Raw genomic sequence first — 21,289 nt, forward strand, 5'->3', positions numbered from 1 at the left:
CAGAATAAACATCAGATGTTTGAGAGCTGCAAGACGTGAACATCAGCTGTTGGAGGGAGGGGAGGGAAGAAAATAAATGATGAGAGGAAGAGGTGGAAAGAAAGCAACTTTAACTTAAAAATGCATCCTCCAAGTCAGCTGACTGGGCAGTGGGGGCTTCAGGAGCCACAATACGTGTGAAAGAGTTACATGTGACTCCTGAGCTGCAGTTTAGCCACCCCTGTTCTAGCTTGTGCCGCTTCACTGGCAGCTACCAAAAATGCCTGCTATCCTTCAGCTGGGGATCGGGTTTAGGATTTTCAGGTGTACAGGGCATGTGTTCAGCCTTGGAGCCAGGGCTCCTCTCAAATCTAGATGGACCGAGGAAGCTGCCTACCTTGAAGAGAGGCAAATGACCCAATCTGGTATTGTTTACTCTGAGTCTTGAATAGCAGCCTCTTTGCGGGATTGCAGGCTGAGAAGGGTCATTCCTCAAAATCCAGGGACTGAGCCTGAGACCTCTGGCAAATGAAGCAGATTCTTTACTGCTGAACCCTGGGCCTCTCCCCCCCCCCCTGCCATGACCTTTTAAAGGTATAGCATCTCTTTTCTGCTGCTCCCCCAGATTCGAACCTTCAAGAAGGAATTACCCGGCTGCCACCACACCTGCTGTAAGATGTTATAATAGCCACCTGGAGAGATTTGCAAAAGGATGCCCCAAAACCACACTGATGGGGAAACAGAACTCCCCAGAGGCAGTTACCTTCAGAGTTACTCAAACCTGGGGCCTGCAGAAGGTGTCAACTTCAAAGGCCTCTCAGCCTTTGGGAAATGTTTGGAGCAGAAATCTGGATTACATGAGCTCATAGGGTTGGATCTCATGGATCTGGTTCATTAGTGGTGAGACTTCCTTCCTATGCTAGGAGTCTTCTTTTCATGCCAAAAAGCCTTTGGAGCAGTTGTAAAAGGCATGGATTCACAGTATCCAGCCCAGAGTTATGCTCTGTGACTTTTTAATTCTCCCATGAAAGGCATTTAGAAAGAAAAGAGAGGATTCCTGTCATATCAGAATCTGCCACAGTCTTATCCTGCGTCTTTCCCGGGTCAGGTAAGACAGGTAATAATGCAGAGTTGTGTTTTTCCAGGTTCCTCAACGTGGTTGGCTATCAACAGCTCTCGATGCAAAGAACCAGCGATGTCCCACAGTGCCAAACAGCAGGCCACTGCTCTCCTGTAAGTATTAGAGCACCTTTTTCTCCTTTTGTCAGACACAAGAAGAGCCTTGCTGGATCAGACCAGTGCTCCATCTGGTCCAGTATCTTGTCTCACACAGTGGCTGACCAGTTCTTCTGGAGGTCCAGAAACAGGGCACAGAGGCTGAGGCCTTCATAAGAATATAAGAAGAAACTTCTGGATTTGACCAGTGGTCCATCTAGTCCAGCATCCTGTCTCCCACAGAAGCCAACCAATTCCTATGGAGGGCCAACAACAGGGCAGAGAGGCCCAGGCCTTCATAAGAACATAACGAGCCCTCCTGGATCAGACTAAGAGTCCATCTAGTCCAGCCTTCTGTCTCACACAGTGGCCAACAATTCCTCTGGAGGGCCAACAACAGGGCAGAGATCCTTCATAAGAACATCAAAAGAGTCCGGCTGGATTAGACCAGTGGTCCCTCCAGTCCAGCATCCTGTCTCTCACAGTGGCTGGTTCCTCCAGAGGGTGCACTACAGGGCAGAGAGGCTGAGGCCTTCCCCTGATGTTGCCTCCTGGCACTGGGATTTGGAGAATGACTGCCTCTAACCATGAAACCTTTTGTTTTATATATATTCATACACACTATTCTCTATACATCCCCTTTTCAATAAAAGAATGTTTTGACTTCAATATAACTTTTACTGTAACCTTGTAATGAAACCTAAAACTTGATCAACCGACAACAACTCCAAAAATAACAGAGAAAAATGTATCAGTTGTTCCTTCTTGCTGAAGCCAAAGACGAAAACAGCAACAGTTACAATCTCCAGCCTTGTCAGAGAGCTCCATTTACAGATGGAGGCGCTTCACTGGCAGGGGGGCACTGGATCTTGGGAAAATTCAGAAACATCGTTACCAATTAAAACTATGGTTACAAAATCCTTTGGCGTATCATGGTGGCCAGAAAAATGAACTTGGCTACTATTTCAGTGTCTTTTGGGGAGAAACCGCTCAAGGGCCTACAGACTTTTGAGGCATACTGATTTCTCCAAAATGGGATGCAGCGGTGAGTGACGAAGCTGTGAATATAGCAAACAGTGGAGCAAGACATGAGGGACTGTTTCAACGGCTGCGTGGTCTCAAGGACAGTATCTGAGAGAGGAGGTCGTCTTGTTAAACCTGCCAAGAAGTATGGCAGAGGGCAGAGCATTACATCTAGCAAGAGAGAAAGCTCTTCAGTGCTGGGGTGTCAATAAAAGGAAAAAAGTATAAAGCCATTTCCCCCATGGTGAGAGGAATCTCAAAACACAGTGGAGAATAATTTTTATTGGCCAGACTGTATAATTCCTGGCATCCTGTGGACATTTCATAAATAAAGCTAACTTCCCCCCAATGCCTTTAATTCATGAGATTGTTTGCTCCAGACTGATGGTATTGAGTGTGCAGGGCCGTTCCAGCTTCTACACCGCATCATGGCGCATTTCTCCAGTCTCTGGCAAACTTGCTTTTGCTGTGATGTTTCGGAGGAAATTGCAGCAAAGCCCAGCAAACTGCCCTGTGGGCTGGAAAATTAGTCCTCTCCACATGGCAGCAATTCCCCCTTCCACTGGTGGGGGAGTGGGTTCCTTGAGGGTTTTTTAAATCTAGAAATTAATATCAATATACTTATAAAGTGGTATAGCATAATATCAATTCCTAGTAAAAAAAAGTCTTGAAAAAGTTTTCCAGTCGTGTGAGAGGAGAGGAAACAGCTCTGCAGGGATTGGGGGGGGGGGGGGGTGGAATGAATGCAAGGAAAGCATTTTCATGTGGAACAGTACTATATGAATAGAAAAGTTGATACCGGACCCAGAGGCCTGGTGCCCACACCCTGCAACCCGAACCTCCATGTTTAAAGGCAGTATACTTTTGAATGCCCATTGCTATGGGATAAACATCAGAGGCATGCTTTTGAGTCTGCCCCTTGCCTGTGAGCTTTCCCAGTGCTTTAGCTGCAAATAGGATGCTAGACCAGAGAGAGAGAGAGTTCGTGTGGTTGTAGTGCTTTGATTGCTTTGCTGCAATCCAGTTCCGAGGTCCCGTCCTCCTGTGAAAGTTCAATGGATGTCCTTGGACCAATCCAGGGATGGCCAAACTGTGACTCAGGAGCCACACGTGGCTCTTTCACACATATTGTGTGGATCTTGAAGCCCCCACCACTCTGTTAGCTGACCAGGAGAAGGCATTTTAGTCACTTCTTCAAGTCAAGCCAGCTGGTGGCCTGGACAAGGCATTTTAAAATGCTTTCTTTCCACCCCTTCCTTCCTTCCTTCCTTCCTTCCTTCCTTCCTTCCTTCCTTCCTTCCTTCCTTCCTTCCTTCCTTCCTTCCTTCCTTCCTTCCTTCCTTCCTTCCTTCCTGTCTTGTGGCTCTCAAACATCTGGTTTTATTCTATGTGGCTCTTAAGTTTGGCCACCCCTGGACCAATCCCTCTGCCTGACCTACCTTGCAGAATTGTTGTGAGGATGGGACAGAGGAGGGGAGAGCTGTGTACGCCATCTTGAATTTCCTGGAGGAGGGAAGGCCAAGATTGAAACAGACAGATGGATGTTCCAATCTGATCTAACTGGGTTCTTTTTACACAGCTGGCAACCCAAAACAGTGCTTATTTTAAGATGGAATTTTATGACAAGTTCTCCATTTTTGCTCCCCTTTTCTGTCCTGCGAGATTCAAACAGGTCAATGGAACTGTTTCAGCCAGATGGTGTGTAATCTCTTCCTGTGCAGATGGGGGTGGGCTTGTGTTTTGCCACTGTAGAAATAGATGCTATAATTTGGTGTGCTTCGATTGCAGAAACGCTGCTGGGAAAACCCAACATGGAAGTTTCCTGGTGGCCATTAAACAGGAGAAAGGGGAGGCCCTGCGGCCTGTTGGCGAGAAGCCCCATGGCGAAGAGGAGGTGAGCCCCCTGGTGCGTTCATCTGGCCTTTTCTTCCCCCAGCCCATGGGGATGGGAATGCTGGCATTTGGGGGGGATTCGATTGTGTCCTTATCAGTTCCAGACTGGTTCATCACCCTTCTTGGGGGCTTCCAAAGCAAGATTTTGTTTGGCCTTGGTGGGTGGCCTCTCACGAGAAGGGAATGGAGAGACAGCTAGGAATCAGGACACCCCCGAAATGAAAGTGCATCACTTGATATAATCCAGTGGTACAAAAAAAAAAATCAATGTGAACTGTAAACAGAATTTAATGCTTGGGCGATTCCCTGTTGTGCACTGAGAAATTGTTCTACAAAGCGCAGGGCTTTTTTTGTAGAAAAAGCCCAGCCCGAATGCCTGTTAGGCCACACCCCCGATGCCAAGCCAGCAGAAACTTGAGTTCCCATTTGTTCCTGCTAAAAAAAGAAAAGCCCTGGCAATGTGCACAAATCATGCAAAACAGTCATTTAATTAGGGCTTGTAGAATCTTTCGGGATCAAGTGCCGTGTTCTACTGGAGAAAGTTTTCCTTCCAGACGTTTCGTTCTCAGCTGCGGAGAACATCCTCAGTGGCGTTGCAGCCGGAGCAGGCGCTCAGACCTTCTTGGCTGCTGTGCATTGAGTGGGGCCAGGGCTGCTGGAGAGCTGCTATTTCTAGGCTGGAGGGGGTGTGATGAAAGGGCCATCTTCCTTATCTTCAAACCCCTTCCAACCCTCCCAGCAATTAACACGGAACAATGGTCACATTCAACAGCCAGTTTCCTTATCACTACCCTTCCAGGAAGCCCCACCAAACAATGGGCACATCCACAAACCAATTGCCCTTTCATCACACCTCCTCCAGCCTAGAAATAGCAGCTCTCCAGCAGCCCTGGCCCCACTCAATGCACAGCAGCCAAGAAGGTCTGAGCGCCTGCTCCGGCTGCAACGCCACTGAGGATGTTCTCCGCAGCTGAGAACGAAACGTCCGGAAGGAAAACTTTCTCCAGTAGAACACGGCACTTGATCCCAAAAGATTCTACAAACCCTAATGATGTTACCAGCCGTGAAAACCTGAAATCTTTCATAGTCATTTAATTATGCCATTTTTTGCTGACCTACTGCTGAGACCTCGGCTTGCTTCTGGCCAGTTGGAATGGGGGAGGAGGCAACAGTTGCGCCACTGTGGTGAGGGACCCCAGAGCCTGAACCTGTCCTGCACCATACCTTACCAAGCATGTCTTCACAACCATGAGGGCTAGAAACTTGATTGTCTTTTTAAAGCCCAGTCAGCCATTCCCGGGAAGGTAGGTTCTATGCCCAGTATCTTCTTTGTGCTCCTGAAGAATTACAGAACAAGTCAAACATGCAATGAGTTTTAGTCCAGATTGTAGAAACCTCTGTTTTTATCCCCAGCCGGTGAAGAAGCGGGGCTGGCCAAAGGGCAAGAAGAGGAAGAAGATCCTCCCCAATGGGCCCAAGGCTCCAGTAACAGGCTATGTCCGTTTCCTGAATGAACGACGGGAGCAAATCCGTATGCAGCACCCAGATCTGCCCTTCCCAGAGATCACAAAGATGCTCGGGGCTGAGTGGAGCAAACTGCAACCCACAGAGAAACAGGTAAAGTGTGTTTCCGATTTGGAATTCCTCTGCAAGGTATTATTTTACTACTAGTAGCAGTACAAGTGGTAGTGGTATGAATAGTAGTAACGTTTCTTGGTTTGCTGGCCCTTTTGCTTTTGGATATTGCAACCGAACCTAGACTGGGAGCTGAGCAATTTATAAACTCTGGTTGATTATGATGTCTGAATGTGGCTGTGGTTTCCCTTCCAGCGATACCTGGATGAGGCAGAGCGGGAGAAGCAGCAGTACATAAAAGAGCTGAGGGAATACCAGCAGTCCGAGGCTTACAAGATGTGCGCCGAGAAGATGCAGGAGAAGAAGATCAAGAAAGGTGCATTTGCATGCCCCTTCTGAGGCTGTTCTGCTTGATGCAAAGCTAAAGAGTTGGAGTCCCAGTGCGGTTTCAAGACTGGAGACTTTAATGCCCAAACGGTGTGATGGAGTTAAATAGAGACTTCTCAGGAGCCCTGTTCATGGCAGCGGCTTTCTGTTGTGTCTCTTTTACTCTCTTTCTTGGGTGGCAGGTGGCTCAGCTATATCTCTGACTGGGGGAGAAGAATGGGGTCATTAATTCACTTCTGATGCCATTGTGCAGCAAAATTGTGCTCTCTCGAAAGAGGCTGTCTGCCGAGTCTCTGTGTGAGTTACTGCAATGGTGACTCTGTAGAAACACGATATGCACATGCCTGAAATCAGATAATACTGATTCTGCCACCTCCTAAAAGTAAACTTCTTTTTCAAATGTAAGAGTGAGGCATACTTTCTTTTTTAAACATGGTTTGGCTCTCTAGACATCAATGGGATAGAGCACCATTTGCAGGGTCAGGACCCGGTACCAGGCCACAGAAGCCTCACTACCAGGTCACAAGAAAAGCCAAAGCTAGTCCCACCCCCAGCAAAGCATGACCTCTCCTCTGCTTCCTTCCTTCCCCCATCCCTGTGTTGTGCAGAGAAAAGCTAGCCTTAAAGACTGACACAGGCAGCAAAGCCTGAGCTACATTTGGCTTCCTTCCCCTGTCTCTGTGTTGTGCAGAGAAAAGCTAGCCTTGAAGACTGACACAAGCTGCAAAGCCTGAGCTCTGTTTGGCTTCCTTCCTTCCCCCATCTCTGTGTTGTGCAGAGAGGAGCTGGGCTGCCTCTCCTACCTTCTCCCCCTCTCCCAGTATTTGAGAGAAAAGCTGGCGTCCACTGGCACTTTAGATCCATGAAGTGTTCTTCAAGGTATGAGCTTTCATGTGCCTTGCAGTATATTCTTTTTGGGGAGATTTCCCAGGAGATCTGGGCAGCAAAGAAGGGGTGTGTGTTTTTTTCAGCAGGGAGGGGCGGGGAGTGGGCATTCCAGTAGCTATTTATTTTTCCAAACGACCCCTGGGCAGAATTGTTGTTGGCTGGGGTAATCTGATGGTGAGTAAGGCTTTTCCCCCTTTGTCCCCCCCTTCTTTCTTTTTCCGTCTGCAAGAGATGCTCTGTCTGTATTCTTGGTGCTGGGGGTGGGGTGGGGAGCAACAGTGGGAGGGCTTCTAGTGTGCTGGCCCCACTGGTGGACATTCTGGTGCTTTTTGGGCATTGTGTGAGAGAATTTTGGAGTGGATTGTCCACTGGTCTGATCCAACATGGCTTCTGTTATGTTCTTTCTTTCCATGTCTTTCTTTTCCTTTCCTTTCCTTCCATTTCATTCTTTCCCTTTCTTTCCTTCCATTTTCACTGGATGAAACTTTTCTGTTCATAATACTGTTGTTGCAGACATAGGAGCTCTGTCAATGAAAAATTGGCACCCCCAGTTGTAGCCAGCTGGCCTTTCTATGAGATTTCTGTGTGTGTGAGTGAGAGTGAGAGAGGTGTGGGGCAGAAAGAGATTGGAGATTACTGCTGTATATCTCAACAGCACTATAAGTGATGGTACTATGAACCTGGCACCATTTTACTGGTCCTGCTTTTAACAGCTGTCTGACACCAAAATTAAAACTCTTCCTGTAGATATTAAAAAGGATGAAAGAAGTTCACTGGCTAAATATTTGCACAACAGGTTGTTTTTAAAGGTATAGGAAACACAGCCAGTAAAAAGCTGCAATCCCCCCATAAATATCCTTTCTGGGATAACTGCAGAAAAGCTTGTATGAACTTTATATAACTTGAAATTAATTCATTAATTGCAGTACAATTCTCTGCTACCCTTCATAGCAATTTCCCAGTGTTTCAGCCAAGGAAAAGTATGAAAAATAGTTGTCAAAAGATTTTCTTGAAACCAAGCAAGCTTGGTTGTAGCTTGAGGAAGGGTTCCAGTAGTAGCAGCTGAAGGAAGGGCCTACTAAATGTGTCAGCATATTTTGAGGTAGAGCAGCTGCCAGGGCCCCGTGTGGGTGGTACACAGCACTGGCATTCCTGATGGCAATGGCAACAGCACTCCCAACTGCATACACTGGCCAGTGCTGTTGAGGAAGGGGTATGTAGGTGGTGCAGGCAATTGAACATGGGCAATAGGAGTGCTTGTAAGCTGGAGAAGAGCACACAAACAGATAGGTGCATACAGGTGTGAGGGTGGAAAGAGAGGACCCTGAGAATGTATTAAAAAAATGCAGAGCACCCACTTTCCACCCCCATTTTGGCTCAGCGTGAGTTTCAAAGAGATTTTTCTGAAAATGAAGTTACTTCAGAAGAAGAGGCAGGTTTGGGAGAGTGCCCTGGAAGAGACATCACAGGAAAAGACGGAGTTTTGGTTCAGTGTGCCCTGGAAGTGACATCACTTGGCCTTGATCTGGAAGTGACACCACAGGAAATGACATAATTCCTCTCTCGCAGCTCCACCCCCAAAATCTCCTGGCTCCACCTCCAAATTTTAGTGGGCCATGAAGGAGAAGTGTAAAAATAACCAGGCCTCGGGAAAGAAAAGTTTGGGAAACCCTGGGATAGAGGATTAGGTTGGAATCTGGAGTCTGAGTCCTCTACTAAGCAAGTCAGACACCATCTTCCTCTCTTTTTTGTTGTTGTTAATTTTTCTAGAGGATGCTACATCAGGAACTGTCAATACCCTGCTGAACGGATACAAGGTAAGCGCCTGCCTTGGGTTTTGGGAAAGACCAGAATTCTTGTATTAAGAACATCAGATCTTCCTCGTGTGGCAGTGGGAAATGGGGAAGGGCTGGGACTCAGTGGCAGAGCATCTGTTTGGCATGCAGAAGGTTTGAGTTCAATCGCTGGCATCTCCATTTAAAAGGATCAGGGTCCGGATGATGTGAAAGACCTGCCTGAGACCCTGGAGTGCAGCTGCCAGTCTGAGTAGACAATACTGACTTTGATGGACCAAAGTCTGTTTCAGTATAGGGCAGATTCAGGTGCCCAACTGCAGAGTGGCGGGAGGGGAGAGGTAGTTTTCCATCTGCCAGAGTTCTGAGTTCAAGGCATCCCTCCTCAGGTAACTTACAGTTTACTTTGAACTAGAGGTGTCAAATTTCTGGACATTTTGAAGCTGCAGGAAAACCATTTTTCCTCCAAGGGATGGAATGTTGGAGGGAAATTAAAATTTGTGTCATAATTATGTTTTTATCATTTATTTATTGGAAACGTGTTTTATCTTTCCAAATCTTATCCCAAATCTTATCCTTCCAATCTTATCCATCATTTTTTAACTGCTTTAATGTCATAAAATGCATCGTTTGTAATTTAGTTGGCATGGAAAACAGAATTAAGGGGCATATTTATGAAAGTTAGCATAAATTCCTTACAAGTGCCATCCCAAGAATACTTGTAGACCGCACTGATAGTGGGATTTGATGTGCTTAGGATAGCGTTTTGCTATTATGCCTCCCCCTTGCGTCAGAATTCCAAAGGTGGAAATGGGTTCAGGAAGGCTTTGGCCTGCATCATGCATAGCAATTATCTATCTCTGTCATTAATGATTGTGGCATATAAAAATCTTCATAGTACCTGCATTCATAATAGCTTGTCTTACAAAGCATTTCATGAGACCCACAAATGTTGCTATGAGGTCCATGGAGAAAATGTAATAGAATATAAATGGAAAATACCATAAGAAGATGAAAGATAACATTAAACCCAAGTTCCAGTCTTTAACCATAAATATATGTTGTGCAACCCCCCCCCCCCAAAAAAAAAACAAAAAAACCCCCCAAACCTATGGATGCTCCAAGAAAAGTGATTTCCTAAGTTCTCCTTTTTTCCCTCCACTCTTTGGTCCTCAAATTTTCCATTTTTCCCTGCTCCCCCTTGAGGTTACAATGTGGTGTTGGGTGTCTTCCCTGACCGTTGCCCTCTTATCTCTTTCCTCCTCTGCCAGGCTGGAGACAGCAGCAGTGACTTCTCGACGTTTGACACCCCCATATTCACAGAAGAATTCTTGGACCAGAATAAAGGTACCAGTTGGCTCATGAAAGTTAGGGCAGATTAAAGACCTCAAGTATTAGTGCTAGGAAAAACCTCTCCCTCTGCTCCAATCAGATTAGGCAATACGGAGCTATTTGGACCCAGCCCTATAACAACCACAGGCTATCCAGTCAAGGTGACCTGTTAAGGGGTTTTCAAGGCAAGAGATGAACAGAAGTGGTTTGCCACTGTCTGCTTTTGCATAGTTGCTGCAGTCTTCCTTGGTGGTCTCCTCTCTAAAAACTAGCCAGGGTCAACCTTCTTTGCTTCTGAGATCTGCCAAGATCCAGAGTGGGGCAGATCCAGGCCTGTAGCCACAGAGGGGCCGGTGGGGGCACTGCCCCCACACTTCCAGGCAAGGCCTCCTGACTCCCGGGGGTCCTTCCGGGGTGCGGCCTGCTTTTTTTCTTTTTCTTTTTGCCGTGGCTGAGCCAGTGAAGCAGCAGCAGCTGGAGCTGGGAGAGCTGAGCAGGGCACAGTGCCCTGCAGCAACAAAAGCAGCAGATGGAGAGGAGGGAGGTGGAGGAGCAGGAGGCAGAGGAAGCTGCATGGAAGGGGCTGACAGATGGAGCTGCTGGCTGCAAAGAGGAGAGGAGGTGGAGGTGGAGGAGAGGGAGGTGGAAGGACACCCCCCCCCCCCCGCTTGCACGCAAGGTGGCAGTCCCTTTTTGACTTCAAAGTTTTAGGGTTGGCTGCCTCAACTTAGCCACATTCAGAGCCTCCAGCTTTTGCCCCTATCCCAGAAAACATCTGAGAAGTGGCAAGCCCCGCAGTGGATGGGAAAGGATGCCCCCTGACTTTTAAAATCCTGGCTACGGCTCTGGGCAGATTTGAGGTAGAACTCTGGTCTTCATTGGTGTCCTCCTGTCCAGGTACTAACCAGGGCCGACCCTGCTTAGCTTCTGAGAACTGATGAGACAAGCAATCTGTCAAGCATCGATATTTCTCAATAATCAAGCTTTTGTTCTTTAATCAAAAGTTGCTTTATTGTAAAATTCCATAGCTTGCCCAAGGACGGACTCCTTGGAAGTAATGACATACATAGTATTGGATAGTAACTTATAGGAGAACTTCAAAAGGATAGGCTACAGATAACTTCAAAAGGATAACATAAAGATGCAAATTGTGTCAAGGGTTCAAAGGCTGTTTGCTAGTATCTCTTTAGGCTAAGGAATGTCAGCTAATAAAAACATCTCCCTTTCTCACACATTCTCTGAGAACCGATAAGACCTGGCTGTGTGAATCTGGGGGAGAGGCACTCTACACCGTTAATACAAGGTTACTCTAAACATCCTGGGTCCAGATGGATTTATTATACCCCTTTTGTTAAAGAAAGGAGGGGGGAAAGGCCAGGGTGATGCTCTGTTTTGTATCTGGCCTGTCTGCTGGACACACAGAAAGATAGCATGGACATACATAGAAATAGCATGCTTGACACCATCCAAGTTGGGGCAAATTTGTGGTGGAAAGTGCCATCAGGTTGCAGCTGGATTACGTTGACCGCATAAGGTTTTCAGGAGAAGAGATGAATAGCGGTGGTTGGCCATAGCCTTCCCTAGCTAGGGTTGCTAGATCTGTGTTGGGAAATACCTGGAGACTCTGGGGGTGGAGCCAGGAGAGGGTGGGGTTTGGGGAGGGGAGGGGCCTCAGCATGGTCCAATGCCATAGAGTCCACCCTTCAAAGCAGCCATTTTATTCAGGGGAGCTGATCTCTGCCAGCTGGGGATCAGTTGTAAAAGCAGGGGATCTCCAGGCCCTACCTGGAAACTGGCAACCCTAGCTAGCATAGCAAACCTGGACTTCCTTGGTGTTCTCCCATCCTTGGTGTTCTCCCATCCAAGGGAGGCCAGACTGAAGGCCACCCGGGATCGGGCCTTCTCTGTCGTCGCTCCGTTATTGTGGAACCAACTCCCCGAGGAGATGAGGGCCCTAAGATGTTTAGATCAATTTCGTAGGGCCTGTAAGACCCACCTTTTCAAGGTGGCCTTCAACTAGCGATAGAATCAGTAATAAACCTAGGTATGCTGCTGGAAATGTTTTTTATTATCTGATGTTACGAAATCTAATGTTTACAACGCCATATTGTTATGTTAATTTTAATAATTTATAACTGTTTTAACCATGTTTTTATAATGTAAACTGATGTGATGTGTGTTTTATGCTGTGAGCCGCCCTGGGCCTGCTTCGGCGGGGAGGGCGGGATAGAAATAAAAAATTATTATTATTATTATTACTAACCAGGGCTGAGTCTGCTTAGCTTCCAAGCTCATGCTAATCTGGGCTATTCAGTGGGTTTTAAAGGCAGTTTTATGTATTTGTTAATGAAAAATCTCCAGCTGTGTTCATGTGCTCAAGGGTGTTAGGTCAGCTGCAGAACACCTGTGATGCATTCTTACAAGTGGCAGATTTTAGGGGTCACCTGTAGTCACCTTGACACTGGGGCTGGTGGGAGGCAGCAGAACCAAGGCCCAAACTCATCCCTGCCTTTTGTCCCAACCCCGCTCTCGGAATAGCACGGGAAGCAGAGCTGCGACGCCTCCGCAAGATGAACACCGAGTTTGAGGAGCAGAACGCCATTTTGCAGAAGCACACGGAGAGCATGGGCTGTGCCAAGGAGCGCCTGGAGCAAGAGCTGGCCCTGGAGGAGAGGCAGACGATGGCCCTCCAGCAGCAGCTCCAGGCTGTGCGCCAAGCTCTGACGGCCAGCTTTGCCAGCCTGCCCATCCCAGGTAAGGAGACGGGAAATGATTCCAGAGGACAAAACCTTCTTCGACTTATGTAACAACAGGCCCGTAGTTACGGGGGGGGGGGCAGGCCACTCCATTCAACTCCCTCTTCCATCTGTATGGCCCCTCCCTCAGAGGGCCTCCAATCTGCCCCCTTTGCTCACCACCACTCACTGCTGCTCTGAACAAGTGCAGCATTGCTCGAGAGGGAGACAAACTTTGCCATTTCTTTCGTAAGTTACTCCCCCAGCCAGTTTGGTGTAGTGGTTAAGTGTGCGGACTCTTATCTGGGAGAACCGGGTTTGATTCCTCACTCCTCCACTTGCACCTGCTAGCATGGCCTTGGGTCAGCCATAGCTCTGGCAGAGGTTGTCCTTGAAAGGGCAGCTGCTGGGAGAGCCCTCTCCAGCCCCACCCACCTCACAGGGTGCATGTTGTGGGGGAGGAAGATAAAGGAGATTGTGAGCCGCTCTGAGACTCTTCGGAGTGGAGGGCGGGATATAAATCCAATATCATCTTCTTCTTCTTCTTCCCCCTCTCCTGCAACTTGGGCAGCTTCCCAACGTGGTTCATGATCTAGACAGTGAGCACAGCAAAGTCTTGCTTGTAGCCCTCAGAGTCAGACATCATATTGGCCCTCAGCCTTCCCGCCTAAAATTTTCTTCCCTGGGCCCCCCACCTAAAATTTTCAGGCTATGGGCCTGGTAACAAATCATCTTGAGGTGCTTTGAAAGACGCACACGTTGGCTGCAGCAGAAGCTTTTGCCAGCCAGTGTGCCTGCTTTGTTCAATGCACCCACAACCAGGATTCAGTTGGCAGGTCGATACATGCCAAGCAACAAAAAGGTGTATTGGAAAGAGAGAGCAAACAGCCCAGTTTCCCGGCCTGTAAGTGTATTGTTGAGCACATATAAGAATACCATCAAGTCAAAAGAATTATTCGCTAAGAATTACTGCTCCCAATTGGCAGTGAACTGGCCGAACAAGATAAATTGTGTGCATGAACCTTGGCAGAGGGTCTGTTACTAGAAGATACTGGATTTATTCCCCGCCCTCCACTCTGAATCTCAGAGCAGCCTACAATCTTCTTTACCTTCCCCCCCCCCACAACAGACACCCTGTGAGGTGGGTGGGGCTGAGAGAGCTCTTACAGCAACTGCCCTTTCAAGGACAACATGTATGATTTTCTCCCTTTCTCACAATACAAGAACTCGTGGGCATTCGATGAAATTGCTGAGCAGACAGGTTAAAACGGATAAAAGGAAGTACTTCTTCACCCAAAGGGTGATTAACATGTGGAATTCACTGCCACAGGAGGTGGTGGCGGCCACAAGTATAGCCACCTTCAAGAGGGGTTTAGATAAAAATATGGAGCACAGGTCCATCAGTGGCTATTAGCCACAGTGTGTGTGTATATATAAATTTTTTTGCCACTGTGTGACACAGAGTGTTGGACTGGATGGGCCGTTGGCCTGATCCAACATGGCTTCTCTTATGTTCTTATGAGAGCTATGGCTGACCCAAGGCCATTCCGGCAGCTGCAAGTGGAGAAGTGGGGAAGCAAACCTGGTTCTCACAGATAAGAGTCTGTGCGCTTAATCATGTACCGTGGGATGCTAATCTCTGCCAATTCCTATTTAATTAAGCGTGACTGTAAACAAATTTCTATTCAGTGGCTTCTCACCAGAGTCTCTCTTTGGCTCGCTGCAGCTTGTAAGATGCTGACTTGAGCATCCAGGAGCGGAAGAAATACTTCCGCTTCTCTCTTCAGTCTGGCTGACCCATGCAATGCAGGTGAATGAGATGGCAGAGTACAGTGGACTGTACCCCTTCAGATTGCCAGTGGAGGGTTGATTTCTTTTGTGGAAAAACTCCCTGCAAATAAAGATACTTATCCTCTCTCTCTCTGTTTGCTGTGCTGCTGCTTTTCTACCTGCAGGGAAGTTTTTATTGATTTATTTCTAAGGTCTAGGGCAATGTGGCGCCCACAGACAATGCGGTGCCCGCCAACCCCTTTTCTGTGTTTTCAGGAAGTGGGAGGGATCAGGTAGGACTTTTGCCTAGTGAGGCTTCTGACTGGCTACTGGAGATCTGATTGGCTGTGCAGATTTTTCAAAATGTCACTTTGGTAGCTGTTGCCACCACAGCACAACGATCTGCACTGTGTGACTGAAGTTAAATTGTGGCAGTCATTTTGTGGCTGGCTCCTCCTCTTGCCGCAGCCATTTTGTGGCTGCGCCTGTCATGCCATATCAAAATTCCAAAAGGTTGGAGACCCCTGGCCCAGGGAATCATTCCAAAGTGCAGTTCCTCCATCTGAAGTGTTATGGCCCATTTTATGGCCTCAGCGGTCTGCCACCTCATAAGAACATAAGAGAAGCCATGTTGGATCAGGCCAATCGCCCATCCAGTCCAACACTCTGTGTCACACAGTGGCCAAATTTTTATTTATATATACACACACACACAGTGGCTAATAGCCACTGATGGACCTCTGCTCCATATTTTTATCTAACCCCCTCTTGAAGCTGGCTATGCTTGTAGCCACCACCACCTCCTGTGGCAGTGAATTCCACATGTTAATCACCCTTTGGGTGAAGAAGTACCTCCTTTTATCCATTCTAATCATGCCTGCTGTTGTCATTTGGCATCTGAAATCACTCCAGTCTCTAAGATATAAGGACAGATGGACTCATATTCTAGCTGTATCTAAGAAAGTGAGCAGTGACTCACGAAAGATCATATCCTATCACAGATTTTCTTAGTCTCTAAGTTGCTACTGGGCTCTTTTCTACCACCTAACATAGCTCTGTGTCTGATACTCCCTCTGTTTCTGTGTGTTAAACCTGCCCTTCGAAAGTCCAAAAATTGCTGACCTCCACTTACAAAAGACCAGTCTCTGCCAAGATTCTAGTCCTCAGCGCTGCATACAGAAGCTCAGAGCTTAGACAGGCAGTCTCAGAAGCAGGGAGGCTCATTCAGTGAGGTTTTCAGAGGTCAGGGATGAGCCCTAGGTCCCTGCCCTTTCCCCCCAGGGGCTGGTAGAATAAACTGCAAAATGAGTGGATGTTGCTTTGCATATTGTGCTGGAATTGGGTTGCGCCCAGGGTCACAGGTGGAATTGGCCTCCCCAACAGGAACAGGGGAGACTCCCACCCTTGGCACTCTGGATTTCTACATGGCTAAGCTGCACAGCGCCATCGAGAGCAACCCTGTGCAACATGAGAGGCTGGTGGTCCGCGTGAAGGAGATCCTGTCCCGTATTGCCAGGTGAGTGAGGGGCTTATTTCCAAAGGGGAGCATGGCTTTTCCAAGATAGGTCTTATCCTGGGAGGTTTGGTCGTCCCCATTGTGGGGGGACTTGTCATGGTTTTGAAAGCCAGCGTGGTGTATGGTTAAGAGCGGCCGACTCTAATCTGGAGAACCGGGTTTGATTCCCCACTCCTCCTTCACACGCAACCAGCTGGGTGACCTTGGGCCAGTCACAGTTCTCTCAGAACTCTCTCAGCCCCACCAACCTAACAGGGTGTCTGTCGTGGGGGAGGAAGGGAAGGAGATTGTAAGCCACTCTGAGACTCCTTTGGGTAGTGAAGCGCAGTGTATAAAACCAACTCCTCCTCTTCCTCCTACGATGCACCAGTCTCTGTAGTTCCTACAACCTCTTCCACCCCTGCTGGTTCCACTAAGCACCCCGAGGAAGACAGCATTTAACAGAGACTTTAGATTGTTGAACTCTGTGGTCACAAAAAGGCTGGTTCGGGCAGGAGAGCGCCCTTACACTCATGGAGCACTGAGCCCCTCAAGCTCGAGATCACAGAACCATGGGATGAAAATTAAACTTCTGTGGCCTCTGCCCCATCCCCAAATCATGCAGAAACCTTCACAACTACCAGTGCCTTGTCCTGCTAACTAGTATCCTCAAGAAGAGAGTCCCCATTCAGAACAGGCTCAATCCCTGATGTGGTAAAGAACTGACCAACGGAACCTTTTAGTGCTTTCACACACACTAAACCAACGCATGTCAGACTTGTGACTCCGGAGCTGAATGAGGCCCCCGAGCAACTGGCTGTCAGCTGCTTACTTCTCCCTCTCTCTTGTTTCCTTCTGCATCACAGCTTGCTTTGCCAGGCTTGCTCGATCGCACAGGAGCTACAGAATAAAGCCTCTATTTTCTCCATTGACTGAGGCTCCTCCCTTGGGGAGGAAGAGCGGGAAGAAGGATAGCTTGCTTTGCCAGGCTCTCTCAATCACACAGCAGAACTACTGAGCCAAGCCTCTCTTCATTCTATTGGCTGAGGCTCCTCCCAATCTCGGTTCCCTGGGGAAGGAAGGAAATAATTTTTGTGTTTGTGTCTTTTATAACATTTATATCTCTGCTACCTGGCATTACATTTAATGACACACATGGCCCAGCCCGACAAGGTCTCGTTTATGTCAGATCCGGCCCTCATAACAAATGAGTTCAACCTCCCTGCAGTAAGCAGTGCACTTTCATTCCACTTTTGGTGCACGTTGCAACTGGATTTTACTGTGTGAAATGGCAAAATCCATTTGCAAATGGTTGCTGGATTGACACCACATTATTTAGCACATGCAAAAGCACCGTCTGTTTTGCCCCTGCTTTAGAACACCCAGCCCCTTGCCTGGTGTCACTGAAAAGGAGAACTTGATGCCTTTTGAGCCCAGGGCGTTAATGATCCTTGCCGGCAAGCCAGCAAACATCTGCAAAAAAGGTTTGACTTCTGTCTCTCTTTCCTCCCCAGTGAGCATTTGTGAACGGCCACAGATGAACATCCTCCGGTGGAGCCCGGCAACTTTGGACTGTGACCTCCCCCTGTTGTGTTGCCGGATGCCCCTTCCCAGCATGGATGGCTTCAGCCTCCGGAGTATCTCTCTGTGCCTTTTCTCTTCAAGGAATCTTACAGCCTCCTTTTCTGCAACTCCCCTTCTGGCTTCTCCCCAGGCGTGCACAGCATAATGGACTTCCTTGCCCAAGGTGGGATGCAGTGTTCCCTCTAAGCTGAGTTAGTGTGAGCTAGCTCACAGATTTTCAGCCTGCAGCTCACACATTTTTGTCTTAGCTCAGGAAGAATGACCCCAGAGCGCACTCACAACTTTAATGCCAGTGGCTCACAAAGCAGAATTTTTGCTCACAAGAGGGAGCTTAGAGGGATCATTGATGAGATGCTGGATTTGATGCTCTGTGGAGTTCAGATTGTTTTCAGAGCACAACTTCCAAGTTCTACGTCTATGGAGGGAGAAGGGGGGGAATTGCCTATGGGAGCTGGTGCTGCAAACCCAGACTGGTTGTCAGCAGCTCACAGCCATGGTGGCCTGAACACCTAGTCTCAACAGGCTTCAGAGAGACGTATGATGTAGCGGTTAAGAGCAGCAGACTCTAATGTGGAGAACCAGGTTTGATTCCCCACTCCTCCTCCACATGCAGCCAGCTGGGTGACCTTGGGCCAGACACAATTCTCTGAGAACTCTCTCAACTCCATTTAATTTTAATTTTCATCCCATGGAGCAGCACTGAATCTTTTTGCTGCCTGAAGAAGTGACTGTGGGGTGTTATGCAGAATCCCTTCTTTCTAGTCCAGAGGTGTCCGCCATAGCTGGTAGCAGTCTTTGCTGTCGGCAAGCCAATCTCATCTTTCTCCCTATCCCTGCTAGGGCCTCTCTTTTTCCCCAGATGGCTCTCCTCTTTGAACTTCTTAGGATATCTGAGAAACTGCCTTATAGTGAGTTGGACTTCTGTCTGACTCTACTTGTAATGCCTCCTCTGGTGGGTGGCTTCTCTCCAAGGTTTGTCCAGAGAAAGCCCTTGTCAGAGATAAGGACATAAGAAGAGCCTTGCTGGATCAGACCAGTGTTCAGTCTGGTCCAGCATCCTGTCTCACGCAGTAGCCAAACAGTGGAGGGCCAGCAACAGGGCATAGAGGCCAAGGCCTTCATAAGAAGGGCTGTGCTGGATCAGACCAGTGTTCAGTCTAGTCCAGCATCCTGTCTCACACAGTGGCCAACCAGTTCCTCTGGATAGCCAACAACAGGGCATAGAGGCCGAGGCCTTCCCCTGGTGTTGCCTCCTGACTGTGGGATTCAGAGGATTATAACCCATGTCGTCTTGCTCGCTTTTGGCTTATGAAGCTGTCTCATGTAGAATTAGAGCAGTGATTTAGAATTGCCTGTTCTGGCTGGCTGTAGCTTTCCCAAACCAGCTACATGAAATCTTTTTTTAAAAAAAACTGGAAATGTTAGTGATTGAACTAGGTACCTTCTGCATGTAAAGAAAGGTGCTCTGAGCTGGGTGTTTTTGAGGGTTAAGGCTGCCTGCACCTTTACTGTCTTGCGGGAAGTTATTCTACATTTCTTCAAGGTTAAGAAAGGCGAACTCTAATCCAGAGAACTGGGTTTGATTCGCCAGTCCTATTCTACATACAGCAGCTGGGTAAACTTTGGTCAGTCACAGTTCTCGGAGCTGTTCTCTCAAGAGCAGTTCTCTCAGCCCCACCTTACCTCACAGAGTATCTGTTGTGGGGAGAGGAAGGGAAGGAGATTGTAAGCCTCTCTGAGACTCTCAGGTGAAGGGCAGGGTATAAATCCAACTTTCTTCTTCCACCACAGCAGTACGTGAATGATTGTGCTTGACAACTGATGTCGCAAAAAGCTTGCCTCTCTCCTTCAAAAATAAAAGATTGCAGGCCTCGTGGCTGCAACCAGATATCCATGAAGTGTGTGGAATTCAGAGAGAGATAGGGTTTCCAGGCCCTACCTGGCAGCCAGTAGGGGGATCCTGTGTCTTCTCCGGGAGCTCACCTTCTTGCACAGCATGATGACATCACTCAGAAGCAACATCATCGCATCGCCAACTTCAGGGCAGGGTGCCACTCTAGTTTTTTAGGGAACTCTATGGTTTGTAGCCATTTTTACTATATAGTTTTGCCTGAAAACTAGAGCGTTGCCATGCAAGGCCGGGGATGTGATGACATCACATCGCCTTTTGGGCTGGTTGGGAGTGGGCAGGGAAGACCCCCCCAAAAAGGGGGGGTCCCCTGCCCCCCAGCAGGGGTCTGGCAATCTTAGAGACAGAATGATGAGCTGGACTTCTCGTGAGGAGAAGGGCCATGGAGGTGGGGGGGGGGCTTCAGAGAGTGACCAGGTTTCTCATCCTTCTTCAGGGCTAGAAAGGGCAATAAAACTGCATATATTTGAATAATACTTTGCATAATTATACCTAGCTGCAGGGATCGGTTTGCCATTAGAGAATTTGACTTATTTTGGCATAAAATTTGGGTGTAAATATTTATTTTTAGCATCCCCTCATTCCCCTTTGTCTTGTAGTTCATGGAGCCAAAAAAAACCATCCCTTTTGCCTTCCTGTCTCTGGGTGAATTAGTTCCAGTGCTATATAGATATATATTCTTAATCTCTTATTTTCTTTGTTTTGTGTACTGAACCAAAAAAGAGAGAGGCTATTTTAGTGATGAGGGAAGGGGTTATGGACGCAAGGATTGTTTGTTAGCATAAAATAAAATATTTTTGAAAAACCCACCAATAAACTTTGTAGAAATTGGCTACCTTTCTCCCCCTGCCGAGCTTCAAGATTGTGACCTGTTTTTAATATTATTTTTTATTTTGCAAAACAAAGGAATAAGAAAAAAGAAAAAAGTAATTACATAATTACATATATCTCAAAAAGGTGATTACATATAGCAAAAATATGAAACAGAAAATATTTCTCCCAAGCATCCCCTTTATCACATTGAAAGGAGTTTGGATCACTGTACAAAGTACTATAAAACTCACTTCTATTGGGATACGTTTATATTCAGCGTTTTACATTTCGAATGTTGTAACTAATCTGTTTTTTAGCTGAATTATTAATTTCACTGTTGCTGCATACTCAGTACTGCATATTTTCGCCGTTTGTGCGTACTCGCTATTACTTTTGGTAAACAGGTAATATCAAAAACACAGAAGGGAGGACTATTGTTATCTGTTGTGGGCATGCAATTGGGGAAACAGCACTGGATTGAGGGTATAAAATACGATAAAATAATTTTGTTTGGGTAGGAAAATATATGCTTTGTATTTAAAAAAAATACAAATACTTTCTGTAGCACATTTCAAACACATAAAAGTCCTCAGAATAATGATCCGACATGGCAATTTTAAAGCAGTTAAGCTATTAAAAAATTCTAGTTTAGTATGATGTTCCCAAGATTTGGCTAGAAAGCTGGAAATCGAACTTATTTGAGCATATAAAAGCAGCAAGTAATCGGAATGTGCGAGTTTTTGTGAAAGGACAAAACTATGGTAGACTCTTATACCCTAACTGTCAAGCATGCAGGTTCAATGACAAGTCGAGGTTGCTACAAAGACTATGTTTATTGATAGACCGATACTTTGGCTCAAGCCATGGCTTGAGAAGAATGAAACCAATACATTAATAC

The 21,289-nt window shown here is 47.2% G+C and overlaps 1 protein-coding gene across 2 annotated transcripts; it reads left to right on the forward strand.

Moving 5' to 3' along the window:
• Positions 1 to 1,076: 1,076 nt before the first annotated feature.
• HMG20B (high mobility group 20B) lies at positions 1,077 to 16,132 on the forward strand. Of its 2 annotated transcripts, none has more exons than XM_060232713.1 (8): positions 1,077 to 1,212; positions 4,006 to 4,123; positions 5,524 to 5,727; positions 5,941 to 6,061; positions 8,731 to 8,777; positions 10,025 to 10,100; positions 12,624 to 12,839; positions 15,974 to 16,132. In XM_060232713.1, the coding sequence occupies exons 1-8, from the start codon at positions 1,103 to 1,105 to the stop codon at positions 16,108 to 16,110; spliced, it is 1,029 nt and encodes a 342-aa protein (XP_060088696.1). In that variant the 5' UTR covers positions 1,077 to 1,102; the 3' UTR covers positions 16,111 to 16,132. The 2 variants fall into 2 exon arrangements, with proteins under 2 accessions (XP_060088696.1, XP_060088697.1); XM_060232714.1 differs by having other exon boundaries at positions 4,006 to 4,111.
• Positions 16,133 to 21,289: the final 5,157 nt, after the last annotated feature.

This window comes from Heteronotia binoei, chromosome 2, assembly GCF_032191835.1.
Source record: "Heteronotia binoei isolate CCM8104 ecotype False Entrance Well chromosome 2, APGP_CSIRO_Hbin_v1, whole genome shotgun sequence".
NCBI classification, from domain to species: domain Eukaryota; kingdom Metazoa; phylum Chordata; class Lepidosauria; order Squamata; family Gekkonidae; genus Heteronotia; species Heteronotia binoei.